The 22,258-nt window shown below is 42.3% G+C and overlaps 2 protein-coding genes across 4 annotated transcripts in view; one reads left to right on the top strand and one right to left on the bottom strand.

The window, feature by feature from the left end:
- Positions 1-782: 782 nt before the first annotated feature.
- On the bottom strand, positions 783-4,440 carry si:ch211-215k15.4 (fucolectin-4). Its single transcript, XM_044209581.1, has 6 exons — positions 4,340-4,440; positions 3,997-4,058; positions 3,598-3,883; positions 2,576-2,730; positions 1,613-1,892; positions 783-1,397 (listed from the first exon to the last, which is right to left on the bottom strand). Exons 2-6 carry the CDS (start codon positions 4,052-4,054, stop codon positions 1,247-1,249), a joined length of 930 nt encoding a protein of 309 aa, XP_044065516.1. The 5' UTR covers positions 4,055-4,058; positions 4,340-4,440; the 3' UTR covers positions 783-1,246.
- Positions 4,441-8,131: 3,691 nt separating this feature from the next.
- smarcc1a (SWI/SNF related, matrix associated, actin dependent regulator of chromatin, subfamily c, member 1a) overlaps positions 8,132-22,258 on the top strand; it is a 29,816-nt gene continuing 15,689 nt past the window's right edge. Inside the window, exons 1-15 of one of the 3 annotated variants that reach the window (XM_044209575.1) lie at positions 8,132-8,390; positions 9,886-10,005; positions 10,144-10,229; positions 10,568-10,649; positions 10,899-10,991; positions 11,133-11,202; positions 11,546-11,615; positions 12,263-12,338; positions 12,753-12,878; positions 13,996-14,090; positions 14,898-15,028; positions 19,549-19,608; positions 19,747-19,784; positions 21,507-21,628; positions 22,055-22,126. In XM_044209575.1, coding sequence (XP_044065510.1) covers positions 8,205-8,390; positions 9,886-10,005; positions 10,144-10,229; positions 10,568-10,649; positions 10,899-10,991; positions 11,133-11,202; positions 11,546-11,615; positions 12,263-12,338; positions 12,753-12,878; positions 13,996-14,090; positions 14,898-15,028; positions 19,549-19,608; positions 19,747-19,784; positions 21,507-21,628; positions 22,055-22,126 — 1,427 coding nt within the window. In that variant the 5' untranslated portion in view covers positions 8,132-8,204. Of the gene's footprint in view, positions 8,391-9,885; positions 10,006-10,143; positions 10,230-10,567; positions 10,650-10,898; positions 10,992-11,132; positions 11,203-11,545; positions 11,616-12,262; positions 12,339-12,752; positions 12,879-13,971; positions 14,091-14,897; positions 15,029-19,548; positions 19,609-19,746; positions 19,785-21,506; positions 21,629-22,054; positions 22,127-22,258 lie in introns of all 3 variants that reach the window. The other 2 variants (XM_044209573.1, XM_044209576.1) reach the window with 2 other exon arrangements.

Here is a 22,258-nt window from a genome sequence, read left to right as displayed (position 1 = left end):
GCTCATTACTCAAGATTTCATTGCGCAAAGTCAAACAGACAACTGTATCATACATTAAAGGCGTGTGTGATTTTTGCAGTGCTCCTTAACCAACATGTGAGAAAAATTGCAGAAAACAGTTCAAACTTTCTCTATGTGCTTTAGACCTGGTGCACCCCCGTATAGCCAGTTAATCCTGATTATATCTCTGACGTTATTCCATGGAACAAATGCCAAAAAATATGCCAAATAAGCAAAATATTAAAAACAACAATAAGCGCACTTAGTCACACACACTGAAAATGCTTGGTCACAGCTTTTTACTTTGCGCAATGTGTCCTTCCCTTTAACTTCTCTGTTTTATGCCATCAGCATCACTTGGTGTTTCAACATTTCAAATGCTCTGCTACTTCTCTGTTTTTTCCCCTGAAAACACACAATCACATCCAACATCTCTCCAATTTACTTGTAGTTCTGATTGTGGGCCAAATATGATACTTGGTGTGCATGTAAAGTTTGCAATAAGTAAGCGATAACACACACTGAGGTGTCGTGATATGCAATAATGACAGACGATGCGCATAGAGCACCGCAATGTAAAGCAGAGTCCATTATTTTCTATATTAGGACACCTCAGAGTGTGTGATTGTACTTATACCATGTCTGCTTACCACAGGTGAAGCGAAAGCTATGTTAAAATTGTAATCCATTTTTTGCAGTATACGTAAAAAAATCAAATAACAACTCAGCAACAGCTTTACAAAATAAAATATGACCCAAACAAATACAAAAGTACGAACAAATTTCATTCAAAATCATATGTATTATGAATGTATATGTATTATACACATTATTGTCAGTGTAGGTTAAATAAAATACACATATTAGTGGTTTATCTTTAAAAAAAAAATACTAAGTATTTTCACCACTGTAAATTTCTATTTCAAAGTTTTCTTTTAATGAAATCCTAAAAGAGTCTCCTGGATAATTTAACAATACTACAGATTTATGTTAATGCCATCAGTTTGATTAAGCCTTTTTCACAGAAGATATGTTGACATGTCACTGTAGGAAAAGCAATTTTCTGTCACTTTTCAACCAAGTGCAGCGCTATGAATGTCTTCCAGGAAAGACAATGATGAAAATGATCTAAACTATGTAACTGCTGTCTCTAATGATGTACGTGAAGCTTAAGCTATGATTACGACTTGGGTCTGTACAAGAGTGTCAGCTAAAAACCTGCACTGTGAAATGTCATTCCTCAGACCTAATCCAGTCTGGAGCCATACACCTCCACCTCACACAAGGACAGGTACTCGACTCTTCCAGGAACCACTATGTTAACGTAGCGACCGTCCATCCCATTACACTGGAAGTTTGCGGTGAAACCTCCACTGATGCTTGAGATCACAGCACACCTAGCAGAAGAAGAAATGACTTTGTCAATTCATCGAATGGTCAGTTTAAAAAATGCATACTTACTGCTAAGTTATGCCAAACCTATACTGTATATTCTTACTTTTTTTTTTTTAATTGAGCAGAAATGTGTTGTTCCAAACAAACTCTACAACAGATATGCATTAATCACAACGTTTTAGTTATGGTAGTATTTTAATTAATAACTGTAAACTACCTGGGATTGTTGTTGCCATTGTTTTCAAGAGAATCTCCAATTCGGATCTCAGCTCCATTAATTCGCAAGGGATAATTTCTGTAGTTGGTTATGTTAACAGAAAACACTTTATGGGTTTTGCCCAGGTCCACTCGCCACCAGGGGTTTAAGTTGTTGCTTGTGTGAGTACAAGAACCCTCGCCCCAATCGCTGGCACGATTCCCATCAATGGCATTATAGGCAATGCCAGTAGAATGCAGTGACGACTGCGAGGCTTTTCCTTGGAGTGCCAGGTTCTCTCCTGCACAAAAGGACACAGTTGCAAACATCAGCACTGACACCTAGTTTTCCTTGATGCTCTCTGCAGAACAAAGTGGCCCCAATCTGTGTATGCCTTGAACCTGAAATTCACAACTATTTGCACATTGTTGCTCTTTCCAGTGGTAAGAGGAAACAGTAAAAGATGGCGACATTATGGAAAGTTGTTTATTTGGATCAGCGCTGCAAAACTTGAAGGGTGCACCAGCAGATAGCAGTAGTAAATGTGAAAATTGTTTTGTATGTCAGTATGTACAACAAATTTGTAAATCTTTTTCAGCAACTATCCAGAATCCCAGTAACTTTTGAGAAACTGTTTCTTCTTACGATTTACCATTTTTATATCGCCTATGAATCCTTTTTAAGATGTTCATTCATTTTCAAAATAAACCAGCTGGCTAGGCACTGGTGAGTCTCACTTTATTGCATGTTAAAGTTAAGACACATTTAGCTCAAATAGATACCACTTTGGAAAGGAGAGAGATCTATCAGTAGCAGTAAATACCGGTACATGCATTTTGCCTGTTTTCTTCATTTAAATAAATCTGATTCAACTTCTGGTGTGACCGCGGCTGTTTAGAAAATGAGGCAGCGGCATCACCTGGAAAATCACATTTTGTGTGGCTTCAGCCTCATATTTAATTATGTAATAGCTCAAATTCTCACCAGTTGGGGCACGGTACCCGTAGACTTCAACTTCGCAGAGTGTAAGGACCCTTCCTAAACCAGGCAGAACCAGAGTCACATAACGTCCCTCCACAAGTCCAGTAAAAGTTATTTTTAAGGACCTGCCTGGTGGAATCTGAGGAATTATACCAACCCTAAAAGAAACAGAGAGGAAACAGTGCACGAATTAGTTTCATAACTGCAGTACTTGAAGGGTATATAGCAATATAAAGTAAGAAATAACACTTGGCCACTCTGCCAACAAACTAACATATGTCATCAAATTAGTTCCAGTGTCTTACAAATTCTGCTGCTTGCGTTACTAAGTAACATGTCGTGGTAAACAACAAACAGTTGATGGGAGAGCTAGAGTAAAATTTAAATTATGAAATTTGACTATATGCACCAGAGGTATCCAGTCACGCTGGTCTATTAAACTGGTCTGTTTTAGAAAATTAATGGACATATGCCAGTCAGTCAGAATTGATCATTCTCAGTGGTCATATAAACTTAAAAACTTAAAACAGGTTTGATTATTTTAATTCTTCTAACTATGAAAACAAAAAATGAGGAGGGAATATAAATGAGTAACAACCTCTCCTTCCCCACACCTTGCAATGGATCTTTGAACAGGACATTAGCAACAAACCTATGAATATTAAGCAATGCGAAGCTATAAATGAGCACAATTCTTAAAACTAATAGTCAAAACAACCTAGAAAAATAAAGGCAATGGTTACCTGGAAGTGGACTGCATCGCTTGAAATAAGGACCACCTCTGCTAACATTATAAAAAACTAATACCCTTTTATGAAATGCAACATTAACCTGCCGGAAAAAGAGTAGCTGCACTATTTCACACAGCAAATGCCATATGTTCAATGAGTGTGGCTATTGTTTAGTCCATCATCTACAAGTTAATAGATCATAAGATGAGATGCGTCAGGATCTGGGTGGCTTATGTCTGCTTAACAATTTCCTGAGGGTAACCCTGTATTTAATAAGTCTTTTCATTCACTCACACTGGGTTAGCGGCACCATTGTCTTTTAGAGAGTTGCCGATGTGAATCTCTACCCCGTTGAGCCTCTCTGCACAGCAGTCTGCTCTGTTGGTGATGGTGACGGAGGTGACGATGTAGGACTCCAGCAGGTCCACTCTCCACCAGGGGTTGGTCTGTGCAACAGTGTGTGTGCATGATCCGGCTCGGTAGTTAGGGTCACGGTTTCCGTCAATAGCATTGCTGGCAGATCCCAATGAGTGCTCAAAACGATGTGACTGGGTCGCTTTTCCACGCAAGGCCACATTTTCTAGGAAGGAGACAGTTGAAATACACATTGAAATGTATAATGAAAAATGGTGGTGAATCGAAGTCCAGTATTCACTCAGGATATATAGCCAGATATAGCCAGAGCATACTTACCATAAGCCAAACATGACCCCAGAAGGAGATGCAAAAGCAGGATTGTCTTGTTTTTCATTGTTCTAGTTGAGACAGTCAACAATAGATTTACACTGAAGAAATTAACATTGTCAACATTATTACTGTGTGAATTTTAGCCCACACCTACAACAATATATGTTTCAGAAGTTAGAGATCCAAAGTACATAAAAATGAAATAACTGTTCTAAAATGAATGACTGGTGGCAAATAACAAACTATATGTGTGCAGCCTTCACACACAGTGCACAGTAAGCAGACTTAAATTAAATAACCCCTCAAACTGTGTATTTAAAAGCATGATTATTCAACTACAACCACATACCGTGAGCCGCTGTTTATGCTGTGTTGATGAATATGAATTGATGTGGACCGCACAGAGATATTTATGTGCACATCTTATCGTGGCACATGCTGTTGTGTAATGAGGATTTATCACAGGTAACTTTGTCTTTTTCCGTGTATGTAGATAAGGCTCATTTCAGCTCTCAAGCAGATTATGGATTGACAGCGTTTTATGATGTTTTTCAGATTTTTTCCCCTTTGATTTTGTCTGTCGCTACCTTTGTAATTGTACTTTCACCATTCAGTACTTTATTGCTACATCAGCTATCTACTAAGAATTTGTGATAATGTGCTTAGCAACGTGCAGCCATTAAAACAGGGCACAGCAGAGCTCCTCTGAGTACTCTGCTCCCCCCTCTCCATCAGGCTAACGGCCCTCTCCAGGCCGACGACTCCCCCCTCCCCCGCCTGTCACCTCTGCTGTGTGCCTGACTGCTGACCAGGTGAGAGGACAGCTGATGAAGCTCCACTCAAACAAGGCTGCAGGCCCCGATGGCGTTAGCCCCGGGGTGCTAAAAGCCTGTGCCCCCCAGCTATGTGGAGTCCTTTAACATGTCTTCAACCAGAGCCTGAGTCCTCAAAGGGTCCCCATTCTGTGGAAGACATCTTGCCTCGTTCCTGTGCCGAAGACGCCGCGTCCCAGTGGCTCCAAGGACTACAGACCGGTGGCACTGACCTCCAACATAATGAAGACCCTGGAGAGACTGGTGCTGGAACAGCTGCGGCCCATGGTCAGACCCCTCCTGGACCCCCTTCAGTTCGCCTACCAGCCAGAGTAGAGTGGGAGTTGAGGACGCCATCATCTACCTGCTTAACCGCATCCACACCCACCTGGACAGGCCGGCAAGCATGGTGAGGATCATGTTTTTTGACTTCTCCAGTGCTTTCAACACCATCCGGCCTGCCCTACTGGGTGAGAAGCTGGCAGCAATGCAGGTGGATGCCCCTCATATGTCCTGGATTGTGGACTACCTGACTGGCAGACCACAGCACGTGCGCCTGCAGCACTGTGTGTCGGACAGCGTGGTCAGCAACACCGGGGCCCCTCAGGGGACTGTCCTCTCTCCCTTCCTCTTCACCATCTACACCACGGACTTCAGCTACCACACAGAGTCCTGCCACCTTCAGAAGTTTTCTGATGACTCTGCTGTGGTGAGAAGTATCAGCGGTGGTGATGAGACTGAGTACAGGGCTGTGGTGGGGAACTTTGTTTCATGGTGTGAGCAGAACCATCTGCAGCTCAATGCGACAAAGTCTAAGGAGCTGATTGTGGATCTACGGAGGGCCAAGGCACCAGCGACCCCGGTTTCCAATCACAGGGTCAGTGTGGACATTGTGGAGGACTACAAGTACCTGGGAGTACACTTGGATAACAAACTGGACTGGACCAAGAACACTCAGGCTGTTTACAGGAAGGGCCAGAGCCGCCTCTATTTTCTGAGGAGGCTGAGGTCACATGTACTTGCTCTTAACAGTCAGTTCCCAAAAATACGGTTGTACTTCCTGGTCAGATAAACAGAGATAAAACTATAAAATTAGAGAATAGCAATATTGCTGATACGCTTCCAGGCAGATCACATAAGGCACAACTTCCCGGTTTGATTAGATAATGCACTTTGCATTCTCTATCATGTAACTCATAATTACTCACAAACTATGCCATCATAGTGAGCTTATGTACAAGTGATCAGCATTTATACTGTGTACAGGTTCTGTGTTATAAATTCAGTGGGATTGAATGGGAACAGACTTCAATGCATTTGTCTGCACAGAAATCATGATGATGATGATGATGATAGAAGATGGGACATGTGTGCATTTGTATGTGTTCAAACAGGGAAAAAGATGAGAATGGTTTAACGTATTTTTTATTGCAAAATGATTAATTTGCAAAGATTAAGACTGAGAAAAAACCGCAAATGTCTGTTAATCAGAATCAGAATCAGGAATACTTTATTGATCCCCGAAGGGAAACTCTTTGTTACAGTAGCTCGCCTTTACGTCAGTGCACACAGGAGGAAGTACTAGCAAAAAATATAATACACTATAAAACACTATAAAAACAGGTCAGAAAATAAATTAAGTACCAGGTGGGTATAAGTATAAGATAAAATAAGTGTGAAGTACCAAGTGGGTTTACCGGTTGATGATGATAATACAGTATAATAATACAATGTAATAATATAAGTAATAAGCAGTGGTGCATGTACTGTCGAGTTAAGTGTATCTTATTGAGATTATTAAGATATTGCACAGCAGTAATGGAGGTATATAATATCAATATCAATAAATAGGAAAAACTAACATGGGAAAACTAAATATTGCACGGGAGTAGTACACAGAATATTGCACAGTTATTCAAGTATTGCAGAGACGTAATGATTAATGTCCAGTTTAGTGACCTAGGGTCATACAGACTAACACTTAGAGGGAGGAGTTAAAGAGTTTGATGGCCACAGGCAGGAATGACTTCCTGTGGCGCTCTGTGGTGCATTTTGGTGGGATGAGTCTTCCGCTGAAGGTGCTCCTTTGTTTTGTTTTTTTTGTTTGTTTTTTTATTGACAGACAGACAGATGTACAGACTATAATAGTGCAGTGACCAACAATCTAGTAGTTCCATAATTCCAGAAGTGAAATAAAAATGTGTAAATGTATAAGTGTGTGCGTGTCTGGGTGTGTGTGTGTGTGTGTGTGTGTGTGTGTGTGTATATGCCCATTTATTACCATTGTCATCACCATTACCATCACTCACCCACCATCACTATTGTTGCATTAGTTAAGTTTTTTTTTTTTTTTGTCCGATGTAATGATTACCATTGTCACACCATTCTCAATGAATCAATTAATTTTAGCTAGTGATATAATATAATATAATATAATATAATATAATATAATATAATATAATATAATATAATTAATATAAGAGAACTCTCCCCCCCGCATCTTTTTGGTACCTATGTTCTCCTATTCTTTTTTTTTTTGTATGTTATGTGTAGTGTCTAAGGTGCATTAAAAGAAGGGGGACATTGTGCAAGTGTGCCAACCTGGGACAGAGCTGCTGTCCCAGTGAACCACTTCTCGCCTGTCTCCCGTGCCTGAGTGTTTGTGAGGTTTTTCAATGTATGTATTTATATATATTTTTCTCTTCTACGTTGTGGTGCATTAAAAACACATGAGAAGATTAGGGGGGGGATTGGAAATAATCCAATGGTTTAAATATAGTGGTATTGACAACCAGGTTAGTTATTCCAAAATAGCAATAATAATAATAATAATAATAATAATAATAATGATGATGATGCTGTTGATGATGACAATGATGATGACAATGGCAATGATAAGAGTGATAAGAGCAACAATAAATAAAACAATAATGACAATGATAACAACAAACAATAATAGCAATCATAACATTAACATTAATGAAAGTATGAAAATAATGACAATGATGACAACAATAACAGCAATGTAGTAATATCTGTGGTTTGTGGTTTGTGGTTTGGCACGTCATGGAGTGGGTGGGAGACACTGTCCAAGATGGCATGAAGTTTGGCCAGCATCCTCCAAGTAATAAAGGACAATTAAAAAAATACAAAACAGTAGTCTATTAAAACTGAATAAATAAATAACACGTTCTTGTCTCGAAAATCACAAGAACGTGTAACGTTAAAGCACAAAAGGACAAACCTCCTGTAGTTGCCTACATTTCCCATAAGCCCTTTAATATCGAGACTCGCGAGACTTGAAAAGTATCAACACGTTTGCGGCTGCGCAATATCATTCGAAAACTTGCACGGTGAGCGACACCGTGGAGGAGAAAGACAACGCAGCGAACAAAACACACAATGGCGACGGCGGCGACAACGGCAGGCGGAACGGGCTCAGGCGGACCGGCCACCGGCCCGGTAGGCTGCGGGACCGCAGTGGGACGAAAGAAGGACGGCGGTCCGTCCACGAAATTTTGGGAAAGTTCAGAGACGATATCCCAGTTCGAGACGGTGCGGCAGTGGATCGGCAAGCACTACAAGAAGGTGAGCTAGCTGCAGTGGTTCTCCATTGATTTCTATGATGGCCCGCGTCCCGCTGGCACAATGAAGCGCTGCTATCCTAGCTAGCTGCTGCCACACAAAATTAACTGTAGCTCAAGTTTAGGCTGTTTATACAGACGTTTACTTTAGTTTGTGAGTCACAGGTAATAAACCGTTTGTACATGTTCTTGTTAACATGCCACAAAATAGACGCGCTGTAATTTTACTTGAGCTAATCTGTTTATCAATTAGCTAGCTGACTGTTAGCTAGCTAACTGGCCAAACAGTATCGTTACTAATAACACGCTCAGGGGGGAAACGTTTACACACGAGTGAGAGGCAGATGGACGTTGCAGCTACTGTAGTTGTTCGGCCTATATTTGCAGCTTTTCTTAATTCACGAAATTCTAGCTAAATTGCCTTATCAGCATTGCAAAAGGCCCGAGAAGCTAACCAAATGTTAGTCACGAGATACCGTGCAATCCAACAACTTATTATAATAGTAGAGTAGAACCTAGACTGCCTCTTATTCAAATAACATTATAGTGAGAAAATAATTATAAGATCACTGTGCATTTTGCAAGCGCAGTCGTATTTTGAGTAAGCGGCATTGAGTTTTGTCAACACAGCAGCATACCAGACTCTGTGCACGCTCCACCCGCCCACTACGTTAGCCAAACAAAGAATGGTCCTCCTGTCTCTTCATGCTCTCATTCAAACCCACTGACACGCTTAAGTCGGTTATGTTTAATATATAAGACAATGAATGTAAATGTAATAAACCTAGATGAAGAATTGTGGACGCAGTTTTGGAGACTAAGTTACAGAAACACACCTGGAACTAAACATGTAAACTTTGCTTCTGCACAAATGCTAACCCAGCTGCTTGGTTTGAGTTTGTTTACATTCAATCACTGTACCTAAAACAGCTGAGGATGTTTTTTTAAGACCAGAAGTGGGTCTCCTTGACATTTATTTCATTATAAATAGACTAGGTCATGTGTGAGCTTTTTACCCTTTTTAGTTTGGCTTGTCCTATTTTTCAATTGCCAGACCTTGCATCATTGCTTCTCCTTGCTATATTGTAGCTCTGTATCAGAGCAGGAGTGGAAATGTATCTGTGGCCAAGATTTGATAGATCGGAGGACCCGTGAAAGCAAATATCTACCTTGTTGAAACATCCTTTAGCAAGCTCCTGGTGTTGTTATTGACCCTGACCTTTGACCTCATCTGTGGAGGGCAACAAGTGAAAACCCATTTCAGTGGGCATGTCAAATGATATGCATCTATATTGGCAATAATGGCAACTTCACATGATTTTTAAATCAAAAACCACCCTCAAACATTTAGACAGTTTTGTCGTTTGGAGTAAAGGCAACCAATTTTAGGACAGCCCTTTGGGCTCTTGTTTGTGACAAATTGTGCTGCTCCAGATGTGTGTTTATATCAATTTACCTGATGTGAGTTAATTAATGTTTTTATTTCTGTCCGGTCCCAGTATGTCCAGAATGACTCCCCCTCCAGTAAATCCTTGGCGGGTCTGGTGGTCCAGCTGCTGCAGTTCCAGGAGGACGCATTTGGACGCAGGGTCAACAATCCTGCTCTTACCAAGCTACCTGTAAGCACACACATTTTGTATTTCTATGAAAAACACATACATTTTGTGGTGTTTGTGCTGTAGGGCCTTTATGAAATTCATGGCTAGTATACCTGGAGTGCTAACGTCATATCCTCATTGTTCCTCATCTATCTTTAGGCCAAGTGTTTCCTGGATTTCAAGGCAGGAGGTGCTCTGTGTCACATCTTGGGGTCGGTCTACAAGTTTAAGAGCGAGCAGGGGTGGTGAGTTGACTTGTGGTAATTTCCACAGTAAGACTGGTGTTGACCATAACTTTAACCCTCACGTAGTCCTGACATCTAAACATGTTGGCTTTGTCATGGCAAAGAAGCTCATGCTTTTTGCTTTCACACTTTAACGCTCTTGTTTTCACTCATACAAAACTGCGCAGATATTTGTTGGTCTGGCGATAACTCTAGTAAGCCAAACAGTATCTGATACTATAAAGTCCGTTTTTACCCCATAAATTGACACTTGTTGGTAGCTGTTGTTTTGTACTGTGCTGGACTGCTGCAACCACATCTCATTGTATGTCTTATTGTTCTTTGTCAACCACTCCCAGGCGCAGATTTGACCTGCAGAATCCTTCCCGGATGGACAGGAACGTGGAAATGTTCTTAAATGTGGAGAAGAACTTGGTCCAGGTATGACCCATCCTTGCAGAAACACCCCAATAAGATGCTCAAAAGTAGTTGCATCATTTTCATTTAAGTCATTTTGATCTGACCTACATAATTTATTAATCGTGTCATTGATGTTTTTTGTAACTTCTATGTAGTTTTAACCAAACCCAAGCTGCATGGATGGATGGATAGATAGATGAGCAATGATAGTCTTTTACATACATTTTTGGAATGGAAATTATTAATAACTTAATGTTTCTGTACTTCTAGAACAACTGCTTGACTCGACCCACTGTCTTCCTGTCGCCGGACATCGAGCAGAAACAAGCCAGTAAGCTCAAAGACATCATCAAAAGGCACCAGGTGAGCCCGGACTTGATACATCAAACTAGCCAATGAAAGGATTTGTCAGTAATGTAGAGAGTGGTTCTTTCTATTGGCAAACTCTGTTGTATCTGTCTCTTTGGTTGTTTATTATTATTTTCTCCACTCTGTCCTCTCCAGGGCTCCATTACTGATGATAAGTCAAAGGCCACCCACCACATTTACCCATCTCCATCCCAACAAGAAGAAGGTATGGTAGAATTGTCTGTAACTCACAGATTAGGTCAATTCTTAATCACATTTAGAGATCATTTCCTGAGTCTCACATTCAGTATCTCTAAAACCTAAAACCAGTATTTTATTTATTGTAGCAATGAAAAAGTGAGTAATTAAGAAATAAATAAATATACTAAATACAGTAAGGAGACACATGTCCAACACCAAATGGTAAGCGAATATGTGAACAGTAATCTTGTTATCAATTATTTTGTAATAGTAGATATGTTTTTGTTTATTTAATACTCAGTATTTCATATAGTTTATTGGTTAATGTGTGAACTGTGTATGTCAGCATTGGTTTGTGTGTGTTGCAGATGAGTGGCTTCGTCCTGTTATGAGGAAAGACAAGCAGGTGCTGGTGCACTGGGGTCTCTCCCCAGACAGGTGAGCAGAGAGGACGATAAAGAGGATCACAACCACTCTTCTCATTCCTTGTGATCTTTGGTGCACCAGCTCTGAACATCTTTTCTTATCTTATTTTTCCTTAGTCTGTCATTAAGCCACCAAAGGCGCATAGATTTTCCTCCATTTTAAAATTATTATAGTCAATTGATAAAGAAGGAGGAGGGCAGACAGGATGCTCTGGGGTCCTCTGAAGGGACTAAACAGACCCAACATTTAAATAACACTTAAAAGTATAACTAACCTGAGAGATAATAGGAAGAGTGCTCAAACAGATCTTTTTATGTCTGTTTTCTTCTAAGTTTCTTTTTTGAGGGAGTAGATTGATTTTAACTGATTTTCACTCAGATTTCTCCAAATAATAATAATAATAATAATAAACAGTGCTATCCTCACAGTGCTGTAACAGTACAGTTTTATATTTTATAATCCAGATTTTTGTGATACTGAATACATACTCAATACATCTCCTAATTTAAATAAAAATAACTTAAATAATGATCTTTTCATACTTAATAACAAAATCTCACTCGGGCCTATTTGGATTGTCATTTTAGACTTGGGGACAGTATGTCAGTTCATCAATGTTGTAATTATTACTGACCCATGGATGTTTTTTATTCTGACAGCTATGATACCTGGGTATCAGCCAGCGAGGTGGATGGGGACGTGGAGGACCCACCCAGCACTGACAGACCATGGAAGGTGAGCAATGAGCCCAAAATGGACTTTACTGTTCAAAAAAGAAAAAAATAGCAAGTTTCAAGTGAGCCCATTAATTAATTAAATTTATTTTGTCTACTGCTTTTGTAAAACAAGCAGTCATTGTGTCCAGCAGCACTCAACAGATGTTTAGGTGATGCTGTGGTTGCAGTTATGTGCAGTTCATGTTTGTTAAGTTAAATAATTTCTTACACTTGGGGCTATTGTCATAAAAAACCCTCCTCATTTTCTGGTTTGAACATGCATCAGTGAGCCCATTCTTTTGGGAAACGATAAAGGAAAATTAGGGCAGCAGTGTAAAGGCATGATTAGATTCTAGTAGGATTAACAACGTAAAATAAACAATCAGCATACAGATTCGATGATTCATGGTGTCTTCTTACCTCTCCCCCTCAGGTCCATGCCAAATGGGTTTTAGACACTGATGCTTTCAATGAGTGGATGAATGAAGAAGACTACGAGGTGGACGAAAACAAGAAGCCAGTCAACTTCCGCCAGAGGATCTTCCCCAAGGAGGAGGAGGTAGGTATTTGTGTGTATTTTCTCGCCCTAGATCATCAGTAGAGCTTTAAACCACTTTTTGTTTTCGTTATTAGCTGCTTTTCCACCAAAAGTACCAGGAACTTTTATCCCCAGGAACTGCTTTTCAAGGAATAATAATAATAAAATAAGTCTGAATGCTGGTTTGTGTTTAAGTGTATGTTTTGCCTGCCAGTTTGTGTTTTGTTGCATGTGGCTATGCCCTGTGGATTGTCGTCGTTGTCCTTTGCCTGTGTCTCGCCTCTGTCTGTTTGTTGCGCATCCTTTCCAAACCTTTCCTCTCTCTTTGTCTCCTTCTAATGTATTTCAGGGTTTCTGTCAATGTATGAAAAATTATTTTGTACAATTTCCAGGATTTAAAAATCCGAACAAAAGCTCGTAAACGAAAATACTGTAGGTTTACTAGCCACAGATTATTTACTTCACAGGCCAAAAGCTTTCACATGATTGCAATTAGATGCCATGTGAAGGATTCAAGAAAGGGGGAAGACATTTAGTTTTAGTTAAAAGATTCACTTTATTTCACTGTATCATTTTGTCTTGGCCTGTTCACTGACACCTCATAGAAGTACCCTCACAGTTTCCACTAACATTAAGATAACTGGCCAAGCTCTCACTTAATTTAAGACTAGCAAAATAGGCAGCTAACCAGAAACCTGTTAGATTCAGAGGTGTTGTTTTATTTACATTTGGTTCACAGAGTGCACAGTGGCCAAAACAAGTTAATGAACAACCAAAAACTATACTATGTAAACTAAGACAATTAAAACATTACAAAAGGTTGTGATTTGTCTGCTAAAGATAATTTATGGTAGATACATTTTTCAGCACAATGCACAAATCAAGAAGTGAAGGTTTGGGTGAAAGAGAAGCTATTCTGAGAGAGGACATTATACAGGAACCCTGGTCGTCTCCTCCACCACCACGGCATCCCCCTACCCCCCTCCCTCCCTGCCGTCGTTCTCCCACCGCTTCCCCTCCTTGTGTGTGCAACCGTTCCATCCTCTCATTCTGCTGCTCTTTCTCTCATCCTCCATCCCTCGCTCCCTGCGCTGCACGGGGTTTGTCTGATCAGTCTTCCCGTACACCCGATCGCAAGGAGCGCAAGGCCAATTCTGCCGGCAAGAAGAGGAGGCGTTCACCCTCACCGCCCAGCACTCCTGCTGAATCCCGCAAGAAGGGGGGAAAGAAGGGGTAAGGAGGCTAATTTCTAATATTCATTTTTATGTAGTAGAGCAAATAATTCCAGGTAGTAAAAAGAAAGAGATTGAATAAATGCTGCAGAATTATGCAAGTGATCTTGGAAATCTGCAATCTTTTTTTTTTATCTTATTTTTCTAATAATCAACAAATCCCATGAAAAGACCAAAACCAACAACGTGTTATTTGTCTCTCATTACTTCCCTACCCTGTCTGTGGCACTCAGCCCCAAGCCCATTGGTTCATACTGAAAATGGAAAGAAACAAGTCATGAGTATATAGTTTCATTTTTAAAAAAGGCTCAGTAATTTCCTAAAACAGCAGGCCACTGTAGTTTTTAGCAAATGTTACTCAAACTAGAGTAAATAGTCCACTTATGGGGATTCTATGGGGATTGTTAGTTTTGAGTATTTTATGGGGTTTGAAAAATGTCGATCACCAGACTTATCCTTTTTAGAACATTACCAAAAATGTCTCTGCACTGGAAACTGAAAATAAATGATAAAACACAAGAAGATATTGGCAGAGTAACAATGATAAGTCCAAACACACACTGACTTTGAGTCATGTCTGCTGATGGCTTTATAGTCTGCACAGCTAAAAAACATGTTTGAGGAAGCCGTCTGCAGCGCCTTTAGCCATTTGATCTTGTGATATTTGAATAGTTTGAGCTGCTCTCATTCAAATCAAATATTCAAATATTTGCTGAATTACTAAATGAATATATTTAAATAAATAAATACATATGTTGAGGATTACCGGTGGCATATAACTTACTTATGACTCTCACTTTGGTGTCAGGAACCCAGGGCCTCACTGGAAACGACGGGGTCACAGAGGCGAAGAGGAGGACACGGAGGAAGACATGACCAAGGATATGGACGACTCCTCAGCTGGTGCCAGCATGGAGGAGGGCAGCATGTCCAAGAATGGTATGTGCCGAGGGTGGGGCTAAGCTGGACACTCCCTTTAATACCTGATCATTGTAAATAACTAGGTTGAGGCAGCAGTTTGGTTAAAATGTCAAAGAAGAGCTGTGCTATTAATTGTATCGTACTGGCGATCGTAGTCCTGATCTACTATGGTAAAATGTGCAGTCCAAGGCCAATGTAGGAATGATTATTAGTAGCATTTATTATTGACCATCATCTTTTTTAGAGAAATTGTTTAGTTTAATCTAGAAAATGTATATTAAAAAAAAGTAACAGTCCAAAACTAAATATTTAATTAGCAATGATAATAAAAAAACAAAAAGGAGTGAACGATTTAGTGAGTGATTGGTTATAAAAATTGTAGATTCATTATCTGTTTTCTGTCTATTGTTGTTCAGCACTTGTGGTGGTATGCCAGTACAAATGATTGACGCAAAGCTGGTAGAATTTTTTGTTTTAAGTGTAAATTTCCCCAATGCCATTCATGTTGGGTGAACCATAATTATATAAAATATGGGTATAGCTGCTGTATCAGGTTACTGAAGAGCAGACATAGAGCGTAGAGGAGGGGAAGTAAAGCAAACTAAGGAAAAGAAGAGGTCGTGTGCACACTGAAATTTGCAAGCTCGCAAAAAATATAGGTCTGAAGGTAGTCTTCAGGCCATTATGATTGAAACATTACATCATTACATTTTTGGGGAGCTTGCAAATTTCAGTGTGCACAACCTCTTCTATTCTTTTGTATGATGTTTTTTGCCCTGCACTTGTACCCAACTGGAGTTGGATGTGCACACCATCTACCTGCTTTGCTTTAAAGTGAAGCAAACTACCATCTGTAAGCTTTGTAGCTGGACTGTCTTGTGTAAGATTATCTTTAATATTGTAAAAGCTTCTTTAGTGTTAACTTGAACAAAATCAAAAACTAATTTCATTAGTTTCATTGAAACTTGGGGCAGAAAACAGCCGTTTCACGTAACAAAGTCATATTACCAGATACATAACTGTCCGTAAGGGGCTGGTGCAGAGAGATCTGGGCGGCAGTCGAAGGCAGGGGCTTCGGCGACCAGATCTCCGGACACAGAAACTGGCTCTAGGGACATGGAATGTCACTTCGCTGGGGGGGAAGGAGCCTGAGCTTGTGCGGGAGGTTGAGCGTTACCGGCTAGATATAGTCGGCCTCGCCTCCACGCACAGCCTGGGCTCTGGAACCCGTCTCCTCGAGAGGGGCTGGGCGCTCCATTTCTCTGGCGTTGCCGGGGGGAGAGGCGGCGGGCTGGTGTGGGCCTGCTCATAGCCCCACAGCTCAGCCGTCACGTGTTGGAGTTTACCCCAGTGAGCGAGAGGGTCGCGTCCCTCCGCCTCCGGGTGGGGACAGGTCTCTCACTGTTGTGGCGGCCTACGGGCCGAACAGCAGTGCAGAGTACCAGGCCTTCTTGGAGTCCCTGGGAGGGGTACTAGACAGTGCACCACCCGGGGACTCCGTTGTTCTACTGGGGACTTCAACGCCCACGTGGGCAACGACAGTGACACCTGGAGAGGGGTAATCGGAAGGAACGCGCCCCTGATCTGAACCCGAGCGGTGTTCAGTTGTTGGACTTCTGTGCTAGTTACAGTTTGTCCATAACTAACACCATGTTCAAGCACAAGGGTGTCCATCAGTGCATCGTGGCACCAGGACACCTAGGCCGGAGGTCGATGATCGACTTTGTTGTCGTATCATCTGACCTCCGCCGCGCGTGTCTTGGACACTCGGGTGAAGAGAGGGGCGGAGCTGTCAACCGATCACCACCTGGTGGTGAGTTGGATCCGCTGGCGGGGAGGAAGCCAGACAGACTTGGCAGGCCCAAGCGTGTCGTGAGGGTCTGCTGGGAGCGTCTGGCGGAGCCCTCTGTCAGCAGGGTCTACAACTCACACCTCCGGGAGAGCTTCTCCCAGATCCCGGGGAGGTTGGGGACATTGAGTCCGAGTGGACCATGTTTTCCACCTCCATTGTCGATCTGGCGGCTCGTAGCTGTGGTCGCAAGGTTTCTGGTGCCTGTCGCGGCGGCAATCCCGAACACGGTGGTGGGCGCCGGAAGTAAGGGATGCCGTCAGGCTGAAGAGGGAGTCCTATCGGGCCTTGTTGGCTCGTGGGACTCCCGAGGCAGCTGACAGGTACCGGCAGGCTAAGCGTGCTGCAGCCCGTGCGGTCACAGAGGCAAAAACTCAGGACTGGGAGAGGTTCGGAGGCCATGGAGGAGGACTATCGGTCGGCCTCAAAGAAATTCTGGCAAACCGTCCGACGGCTCAGGAGGGGAAGCAGTGCTTCACCAACACCTTGTGCGGTGCGGGTGGAGAGCTGTTGACCTCGACTGGGGATGTTGTCGGACGGTGGAAGGAATACTTTGAGGATCTCCTCAATCCCGCTGTCACGTCTTCCGAAGAGGAAGCGGAGGCTGGGGACCCGGAGGCGGACTCATCCATCACCCTGGCCGAAGTCACTGAGGTTGTTGGCAAGCTCCTTGGTGGCAAGGCTTGGGGGGTGGATGAGATCCGTCCTGAGTATCTTAAGTCTCTGGATGTTGTGGGACTGTCTTGGCTGACACGTCTCTGCAACATCGCGTGGCGGTCTGGGACAGTGCCTCTGGACTGGCAGACCGGGGTGGTGGTCCCTCTGTATAAGAAGGGGACCGGAGGGTGTGTTCCAATCACAGAGGATCACACTTCTCAGCCTCCCGGTAAGGTCTATTCCAGGGTACTGGAGAGGAGAATTCGTCCGATAGTCGAACCTCGGATTCAGGAGGAGCAGAGTGGTTTTCGTCCCGGTCGTGGAACACTGGACCAGCTCTATACTCTCCATCGGGTGCTCGAGGGTTCATGGGAGTTTGCCCAACCAGTCCACATGTGCTTTGTGGATCTTGAGAAGGCATTCGACCGTGTGCCCCGGGCGCTTTGGGGAGTGCTCTGGGAGTATGGGGTCCGGGGCCCTTTGCTAAGGGCTGTCCGGTCCCTGTATAACCGAGCAGGAGCTGTGTTCGCATTGCCGGCAGTAAGTCAGACCTGTTCCCGGTGCATGTTGGACTCCGCCAGGGCTGCCCTTTGTCACCGGTTCTGTTCATAATTTATATGGACAGAATTTCTAGGCGCAGTCAGGGGCCGGAGGGTGTCCGGTTTGGGAACCACAGGATCTCATCTCTGCTGTTTGCAGATGATGTCGTTCTGATGGCTTCTTCAAACCAGGACCTGCAGCATGCACTGGGACGGTTTGCAGCCGAGTGTGAAGCAGCTGGGATGAGAATCAGCTCTTCCAAATCTGAGGCCATGGTTCTTGACCGGAAAAAGGTGGTTTGCTCTCTTCGCGTGGGTGGGAGTCCTTGCCCCAAGTGGAGGAGTTTAAGTATCTCGGGGTCTTGTTCACGAGTGAGGGACGGATGGAGCGTGAGATTGACAGGCGGATCGGTGCAGCGTCTGCAGTGATGCGGGCGCTGTATCGGACCGTTGTGGTAAAGAAGGAGCTGAGTCGAAAGACAAAGCTCTCGATTTACCGGTCAATCTACGCTCCTGCCTCACCTATGGTCATGAGCTTTGGGTAGTGACCGAAAAAGGACAAGATCGCGGATACAAGCGGCCGAAATGGGCTTCCTCCGCCGAGTGGCTGGGCGCTCCCTTAGAGATAGGGTGAGGAGCTCAGTCACACGGGGAGCTCGAGTAGAGCCGCTGCTCCTCCACGTCGAGAGGAGCCAGCTGAGGTGGCTAGGGCATCTGATCCGGATGCCTCCTGGGCGCCTCCCTCGGGAGGTGTTCTGGGCATGTCCCACCGGGAGGCGGCCCCGGGGAAGACCCAGGACACGCTGGAGGGACTATGTCTCTCGGCTGGCCTGGGAACGCCTCGGGATCCCCCCGGAGGAGCTGGAGGAAGTGTCTGGGGCGAAGGAAGTCTGGGAGTCTCTGCTTAGACTGCTGCCCCCGCGACCCGGCCCCGGATAAGCGGAAGAAGATGGATGGATGGATGGATGGATGGATAACTGCCCGTTAGATGAGATCCATTTAATTCATTTCATTTTTTAGTCTGTGAAATCTGTGGTGGGTTAACTGTGATTCCCTGTGTGGTTATTGTACACTGCGGCATAAGGATGCCAAGAAAATCCTCTTCTGTCTCTGCCACAGACACACATACCTTGTTCCAGTCAGAAAAGCAGGAAAACAGCCTGAGAATGTGTTTTTTAACAACCAGAGACGAATGGAGCTTGATCTGTATTCTCTTTTTAAAGATTCCCTTTTAAAACCAAACACAAAATCCTTACTAAAAATGCAATTTTTAGACCAAGTCCCATCTGGGATGTCCCACTTTTGCAAAAATCCCCCAAAACACACACACATACTCCTTCTCTCTCTATCTATTTTAGTGTCCTCTTTTGCAAACCAGTGCCAGTTAATGCCTTCATGCCCACGGCTGAATTAAACAGTCTTGAATTATTTTTTTTTAAATCTTTTTTAGCAGTCCACTTTTTTCATCATTTTCTCTGTTTTTCTATATACAGCAAATTCAAAGAAAGACAGTGAGAATACTCCAGTGAAAGGAGGGAATGTGGCTGACTTGGGTATGCATTTATAACTGAATTGATCTGTTTAGTTGTGTATGAATTACATTAATCAATTCAGAAGAATAACGTGTAAAGTAAAAACGTGTATCAGCCAGTGTGATGTGTCTCAACTAAAACCTGTTTTATTTTTTCCAGATGACATGGAGGATGACTCTGTGCTGTCTGGTGGAAAGGTAAGATGATCGATGACTTCCTCTCTGTCTTCATCAAACCAAATACTGTCGGTGTGTGTGGGTGAGAGGGAGGGAACGTGTGCGTTGCCTGGCTTCTCAGTAGGGCTGCAGCTACCACGATTGTTGTCATTATAAATCAAATCAAGTTTTAATAAAATATATATGAATAATCATTTTGACAAACATGTCAAAAGTAATGACAAATGCCCACCAGATGTTATCAGTGTTCCAAGTGGTATTGTCACAGTCAACCCTCCCAAGGGTAGGACGTCATTATTGACTAATAGTCTCAGACATAGATGCAATGTCCCTCTCTTTTAGAATTTAGTTTTTAAATATATGAACCTTAAAAATTGACTGAAAACCACACACTAGCTGTAATCAGAAAATGTTAGGTTTTTATTGGTTGGAGAAAAAGCAGTTTCTGCACACTGAATTTTAGCTTAAAAAAACTTATTTGACTGTAAAAGTCAATGTTTAGGCCCTGCTGGGTCTTCATCAGGCAGATGGCCAACATGACAAACAGCAAGGTATATATAGACACCAAATTGGTTCATCATGCTGATGTCATTATATATTCAAATCATGATAGGACTCAGTACAATATCAAGATAAAATACATTATTAGTGCTTGAAAGAATCACAAAATCAGTCACAGTAAATCCAGTATATGCAAAAAATAAATAAATAAATAAATTCTTGAAAAATAGAAATACAGCACAAGATAACACTATGCACAGTGCATCCGGAATCTACTCTTTTTCCTTCATTGAATCTGTTTTCCTTCACCTGACCTAAATATGGGATGGGATGTACACATAACTACCTCTCTGTAGGCCTGTCATGACAACTACTTTTGTTGGACGATATATTGTCCCAGCAATAATTGTAATAAACAATATTGTCATTTTAAGGGCATTTGCATCTCATTCCATCGCATTCATTTGCATAAAGCATAGGGATTGTGTCAGTTGCAGCAAGGAAGAGAGAGAGAGAAAGCTTTAGCCAAATAATCACAAACTCACTATAAGGACATTGTATATTTCAAGTAAAAAACGTTTTTAAAAAATCTACAAAGGGAGGGAGAAGCTCAAACAAACTATTTAAATATTAACAAGCTATAGGAACTCTCTAATCCAGAGATCCGGAGAGAGAAGCTCAAACCTGCCTGCCCCTCGGCACCGCACCTGCTGACTGTCTGCACACAGCGCAAGAGGAGAGATGAGACCTCGGCACTGTTGGCAGAAGAGCCGAGGACTGCTATTACTCTGAGCAGCATGGATGGGAATGAATTACAATATAATATATGAATAAAATGTTGGTGACATTCTCAAGTAAACAAACATGCATGCAAACACAACGGGCGAAAGGCCTAGCTCTGTCTGTTTTTATTGGTTAAAAAATGATTTATTGCTCACAGAAATTGCAGCCAATTTATTTTTTGTCATTTGGTTAATTAACCAATCCTCCTCCTTCAGTCTCTCCTGGTCTGTTCTCAGAAACCCTTTTAATTTTTCCTCTACACCTTAGGCCTATGTAATAAAATTTGAAAATATTTTTCCCCCAATGAAATATTACTTGAAGATCAGCTTTTGTCGTTCCAGGCAAACACATACTTGATGTTGATAAACTTTTTGGCATCACTTGGTTCCTTCCAATACTGTTCACACAGAACCTGTCTTCATCACGCTGACCTGTCTCGCTCTTTGTCTCTTTGTGCAGGATGACGAGGAACAGAGCAAAGCTGAAATCAACCGACTGATGGACGCTGGCGAGGACAATGTGACTGAACAGACTCACCACATCATCATCCCCAGCTACAGTGCTTGGTTTGACTACAACTGGTAAGGGCTAGGGAATGAGGATAAACGTGTAACCACTAAACAAATGTTGATATGCTTTGTTTTTTCCCCCTCTTGTCACGTAATGAGAATTTAAGGCCTCTGTCACAAATACCATGTGCATACCATGTGTGTACATCCATTTAATTTTAAGAAGTGTACCAAGGCTTTTGAAGAAGTTATATTAATTGGATTTTTTTTTTATATATATATCACTAACTGTATCTCACTTACATTTAAAGGTGCACTTGAGATGAGAAACTCGCCTGTCACTGTTATGGCAGTTAAATATGACTTGTAGGTTTGAGAAGATTGTTCCTTTTGAATAACAGTTAAATGGGTTGTAATATAGCCGATAACAAGGAGCCTCAGTCAATTTTTCATCATTTAAAATGATTGCATCAACTTTTTTTTCCCCTTTCCTGCTAGCATCCATGAGATTGAGAGAAGAGCCCTGCCTGAGTTCTTCAACGGAAAGAACAAGTCAAAAACTCCAGAGATGTGAGCTTATACACACACACACACGCACACACACACACACACACACACACACAGAGTTACAAATTACATTAAACCACCAGACATGTTTCATATATGTAAATCTTGTACGATGTGTGGCTGTAGATCCAAGTG

This window comes from Siniperca chuatsi, linkage group LG9 (assembly GCF_020085105.1).
Source record: "Siniperca chuatsi isolate FFG_IHB_CAS linkage group LG9, ASM2008510v1, whole genome shotgun sequence".
Lineage (NCBI taxonomy): Eukaryota > Metazoa > Chordata > Actinopteri > Centrarchiformes > Sinipercidae > Siniperca > Siniperca chuatsi.
The sequence above is the reverse complement of the archived record's forward strand: the minus strand, read 5'-3'. Positions and strand labels throughout refer to the sequence as shown.

Excerpts from the sequence above, each read along its gene's own strand:
- si:ch211-215k15.4 (XM_044209581.1), bottom strand. The coding sequence starts at position 4,054 with ATGAAAAACAAGACAATCCTGCTTTTGCATCTCCTTCTGGGGTCATGT. Across the intron at positions 1,893-2,575 it reads CGGGTACCGTGCCCCAACTG|GAGAGAACCTGGCACTCCAA; the intron begins GTGAGAATTTGA and ends CCTTTTGTGCAG. Across the intron at positions 1,398-1,612 it reads AATGGCAACAACAATCCCAG|GTGTGCTGTGATCTCAAGCA; the intron begins GTAGTTTACAGT and ends TTCTTCTGCTAG.